Below are 5,161 nucleotides of genomic sequence, written 5' to 3'. Positions count from 1 at the left end.
TGGCCCCTCGTCCCGCCGGGAGCAGCGGGCTTGGAAAACGCCGGGAAGCGCCCGAGGCCGCCAAACCCCACGGGATTCCTCTCAAAATCCGGAATTTTCTCCCCAAATCCCCACGTTCCTTTGGATTTAGGGGACACCCGAGCAAATGCAGCAACGCCCCGAAACAATTCCTCACCCAAGGAATTGGAAACCTCGGGAAAGGAGCCCCAAATTTCCACTCCGGGAGTGATGCGGGGAATGATCCCGGGAGTGATCCCAGATCCTGGGAGTGATCCCGGGAGTGATCTCGACATCCCGGAGTGATCCTGGAAGCAATCCCAGCATCTTGGGAATGATCCTGGCAGTGATTATCCCGACATCCCCGGAATTATCCTGACATCCCAGGAATTACCCAGATCCTGGCAGCAATCCCAACTCCCCAGGAGGGATCCCAACATCCCAGGAATGATCCTGGCAGTGATCATTCCGACATCCCAGGAATTACCCCGACATCCCAGGAATGATCCCGGGGGCGATCCCACATCCCTGCGGGATTTCTCCTCCCTGCTCAGCCCGCGGGACATTCCGGGATTTGGTCCTTGCAAATCCCCTGGGAATGGGCGGGAAGCATTTTTTGGGGAATTTCTTCATTTCTGAGGACTGGGAGGGGGAGGATGTTTTTGAAGCCAGCTCCCGGGGACACCCGGGATGGGCCAGTGTCCCTGAGTGTCCCTGCCTGTCCCTGAGTGTCCCTGCGTGTCCCTGTGTGTCCCTGAGTGTCCCTGTGTGTCCCTGAGTGTCCCTGAGTGTCCCCATGGTCCCCGAGTGTCCCCGTGGTCTCTGTGTGTCCCTGTGTATCCCTGTGTGTCCCCATGGTCCCTATGGTCTCTGTGTGTCCCCATGGTCTCTGCATGTCCCTGTGGTCTCTGTGTGTCCCCATGGTCCCTGTGTCCCCCCCATGGCCCCTGAGTGTCCCCATGGTCCCTATGTGTCCCCATGGTCTCTGCATGTCCCCTTGGTCCCCCATGGTCCCTGTGTCCCCCCCACGGTCCCTGTGTGTCCCCGTGGTCCCTGAGTGTCCCCAGGCACTCGGTGCCCCTCAGCCCACAGAGCACCCAGAGCTGTGCATGGGGTGAGGCGCAGAGGGTGGCTGCAGCTGGAGGGGGTGGAGGGCGGGGTGTTCCCGGGTGAGGACAGAGCTGGGATGTTCTGGGACGTTCTGGGACGTTCTGGGATGGGATGGAAGGAGGCTGCAGTAATGAGAGGGTGCAGGATGTAGGACAGGCCAGGGAGGTTGTTGTGGAGGGAACAAGGGCGAAGTGTCCCTGCCTGTCCCTGTGTGTCCCTGCCTGTCCCTGCCTGTCCCTGCCTGTCCCTGCCTGTCCCTGCCTGTCCCTGCCTGTCCCTGCCTGTCCCCTCCCTCTCAATTCCCTCTGTTCGCCCCCAGACTCCTCCCGGCCGCGCTCCCGCCCTTTCCCGTGGTTCCAGCAGGATGAGAGCGGCGGAGCTCCTGCTGCTGTGTCTGCCAGGTGAGCGTGCCCAGCCCCAGGTGCCACCCCCGACCCCCCAGCACCGTTTGGATCATCCCAATCCACATTTTCTAGCTCCGCTTTTACAGATTCCCCTCATTTTTAAGCCATAGAACACAACTGGAGGGTCCAAACTCTCGTTTTCAGGAGCTAAACCCCATTTCTAGCAACAAAAAATCTCATTTTTTTGTGCCCCCAAGCCTCATTTTTGCATCCCAAAACTTCATTTTTATGTTCCAAATCCTAATTTTTAGGTCCCAAACCCTCATTTTTGTGTCCCAAACCCTCATTTTTATGTCCCAAAACCTCATTTTAACATCCCTAAACCTCAGTTTTAAGTCCCAAATCTTCACTTTTGGATCCCACATCTCTGATTCTGTGGTTGAAAACCTCATTTTTTGTGGTGCAAATCCTCATTTCTAAGTCCCAAGTGACCTTTTGGAGGTTTAAATGTTCGTCTGAATGCCCAAAATCTCATTTTTAAGGCCCAAAGTTTGGTTTTGGGAGTCCAAAGTCTCTGATTTAGAGGCCAAAGTTTTGTTTATGGACCCAAATAGTCAATGTTTTGGCCCAAAGCCTCATTTTTACCTTCCAGAACCTCATTCTGGGGATTGAAGCCTCCAAAAATGCATTTTTAGGGATTCCAATCCCCTCCTGAGATTCCAATCCCTTCCTGGGGATTCCAATCCCTTCCTGGGATTCTGGTCCCTTCCTGAGGTTCCAGTCCTTTCCCAGGATTCCAATCCCTTCCTGGGGATTCCAAACCCTTCCCGAGGATTCTGGTCCCTTTCCGGGAATTCTGATCCCTTCCCAGGAATTCCAGTCCCTTCCTGGGGATTCCAATCCCTTCCTTAAATTCCAATCCTTTCTGGGATTCCAGTCCCTTCCCAGAGATTCCAATTCTTTCCCAGGGACTCCGGTCCTTTCCCAGGATTCCAATCCCTTCCCAGAGATTCCAATCCCTTCCTGGGGATTCCCATCCCTTCCTGGGGATTCCAATCCCTGCCTGGATTCCAATCCCCTCCCCAAAACTCCAATCCCTTCCCGGGATTCTGATCCCTTCCCGGATTCCCATCCCTTCCCAGGATTCCAGCCCATTCCTGAGAATTTTGATCCCTTCCCAGGGTCCCTTCCCGGATTCCCGTCCCTTCCCAAGAATTCCAATCCCTTCCTGGGATTCCGGTCCCTTCCAGGGATTCTGATCCCTTCCTGGGGATTCTGGTCCCTTTCCGAGGTTCCAGTCCTTTCCCAGGATTCCAATCCCTTCCTGGGGATTCCAATCCTTTTCTGGGGATTCCAAACCCTTCCCGAGGATTCTGGTCCCTTTCCGGGAATTTTGATCCCTTCCCAGGAATTCCAGTCCCTTCCTGGGGTTCCAATCCCTTCCTTAAATTCCAATCCTTTCTGGGATTCCAATCCCTTCCCAGAGATTCCAATTCTTTCCTAGGGATTCCGGTGCCTTCCCAGGGATTCCAATCCCTTCCTGAGATTCCAATTCTTCCCAGAGGATTCTGGTCCCTTCCCAGGAATTCCAATCCCTTCCCGGGAATTCCAATCCCTTCCCAGGAATCCCAATCCCTTCCAGGGATTCCAATCCCTTCCTGAGATTCCAATTCCTTCACTAGGATTCTGGTCCCTTCCCGGGAATTCCAGTCCCTTCCTGGGGATTCCAATCCCTTCCCGAGGATTCCGGTCCCTTCCCAGGGTTTCCCATCCCCTTCTGGATTCCAATCCTTTCCCAGGGATTCCAATCCCTTCCCGGGGATTCTGGTCCTTTCCCAAGATTCCATTCCCTTCTCAGGGATTCCATTCCCTTCCCAGGGATTCCAATCCCTTCCCAGGGATCCCCATCCTTTCCCATGGATTCCAATCCCTTCCCAGATTCCAATCCTTTCCTGGGTATTCCAATCCCTTCCCGGAGTTTCCCATCCCTTCCCAGGAATTCTGATCCCTTTCCGGATTCCAATCCCTTCCTGGGAATCCCAATCCCTTCCCGGGAATCCCAGTCCCTGGGTGGGAGCAGGGATCAGGCTGGGGGTGTCCATGGGAACCCCAAATCTGGGCAGGGGGTGTCTGTGGGACTGGGGGGATGGTGGGAGCAGGGAACCCCAAATCCTTGGGCTGGAGGTGTCTGTTGGAATCCCAGATCCCAGTTTGGGGTGTCCATGGGAATCCCAGATCCTGGGTTGGGGTGTCCATGGGAATCCCAGATCCTGGGTTGGGGTGTCCATGGGAATCCCAGATCCTGGGTTGGGGTGTCCATGGGAATCCCAGATCCTGGGTTGGGGTGTCCATGGGAATCCCAGATCCTGGGTTGGGGTGTCCATGGGAATCCCAGATCCTGGGTTGGGGTGTCCATGGGAATCCCAGATCCTGGGTTGGGGTGTCCATGGGAATCCCAGATCCTGGGTTGGGGTGTCCATGGGAATCCCAGATCCTGGGTTGGGGTGTCCATGGGAATCCCAGATCCTGGGTTGGGGTGTCCATGGGAATCCCAGATCCTGGGTTGGGGTGTCCATGGGAATCCCAGATCCTGGGTTGGGGTGTCCATGGGAATCCCAGATCCCGGTTTGGGGTGTCCATGGGAACCCCAGGCCCGGTTTGGGGTGTCCATGGGAACCCCAGGCCCGGGTTGGGCTGTTGTGCCCCCGCTGACCCTGCCCTGTCCCGCAGCGCTCCTGGTGCAGGGACAGTTCAGCCGCTTCGAGGGCATCACCTACCCCGAGCCCGTCCAGTACTCCCAGTACGACCAGCAGGCAGGTGAGAGCCCGCCTGGGACGGGCCCGCCCCTTCTGTCCCTGTCCCGGACAGACAGACAGACACCCACCTGATCCGGACAGACAGACACCCATCCCTCTGATCCGGACAGACAGACAGACACCCACCTGATCCGGACAGACAGACACCCACCCCTCTGATCCCTCCTTCTCGTGCTCCATCCTTTTCCTCCACCCCTGGAATTCTCAGCCTTCCCAGCTCCTCCCTCTGCTCTCACTGGCAATTCCTTATTAACCCTTTATCGAACACTTTATTAAACCTTTATCCAATTCCTTGTTAAACCTTTATCCAATTATTTATTAACCCTTTATCCAATTACTTATTAAACCTTTATCAATTCCTCATTAACCCTTTATCCAATTCCTTTTTAAACCTTTATACTTTATTAACCCTTTATCCAATTCTTTATTAACCCTTTATCCAATTCTTTATTAAACATCTATCCAATTCTTTATTTCCCTTTATCCAATTCTTCATTAACCCTTTATCTAATACTTTATTAACCCTTTATCCAATTATTTCTTAACCCTTTTTCCAATTCTTTATTAAACCTTTATCCAATTATTTATTAAACATTTATCCAATTATTTTTTGAACCTTCATCCATCCCCAATCCCCACCTGTGGGAAGTGGCCCAGGCTCATCCCTGGGGGGGCTGGAGGAGTTTTCCCGGCCCACCAGGGAATTCCAGGGATCTCGATGAGCTCTCTCCCCAGACCCTCGCTCAGCCCGTTTCTGTTTTATCCCCAGAAATTCAGGATTACTACGACTACCACGGTGAGTGTTTCCCTCTGGGATACTGGGGATGGGGGATCAGGGTTTGGGGATTTGGGGGTGTCCCTGCACGGGGTCTCTCCCTGCAGACGTCACCCCCC

General features: G+C 54.3%; 1 protein-coding gene across 1 annotated transcript in view; it reads left to right on the top strand.

Annotated features, from left to right (window-relative positions):
* The window catches only part of MFAP2 (microfibril associated protein 2), a 15,201-nt gene that overhangs the window by 5,359 nt on the left and 4,681 nt on the right, over positions 1-5,161 (top strand). Inside the window, exons 2-5 of the mRNA XM_031062974.1 lie at positions 1,427-1,508; positions 4,182-4,268; positions 5,037-5,063; positions 5,150-5,160. Coding sequence (XP_030918834.1) covers positions 1,472-1,508; positions 4,182-4,268; positions 5,037-5,063; positions 5,150-5,160 — 162 coding nt within the window. The 5' untranslated portion in view covers positions 1,427-1,471. The remainder of the gene's footprint in view (positions 1-1,426; positions 1,509-4,181; positions 4,269-5,036; positions 5,064-5,149; position 5,161) is intronic.

This window comes from Geospiza fortis, unplaced genomic scaffold (assembly GCF_000277835.1).
Source record: "Geospiza fortis unplaced genomic scaffold, GeoFor_1.0 scaffold4, whole genome shotgun sequence".
NCBI lineage: Eukaryota > Metazoa > Chordata > Aves > Passeriformes > Thraupidae > Geospiza > Geospiza fortis.
This window is presented reverse-complemented; position numbering and strand designations above follow the sequence as displayed.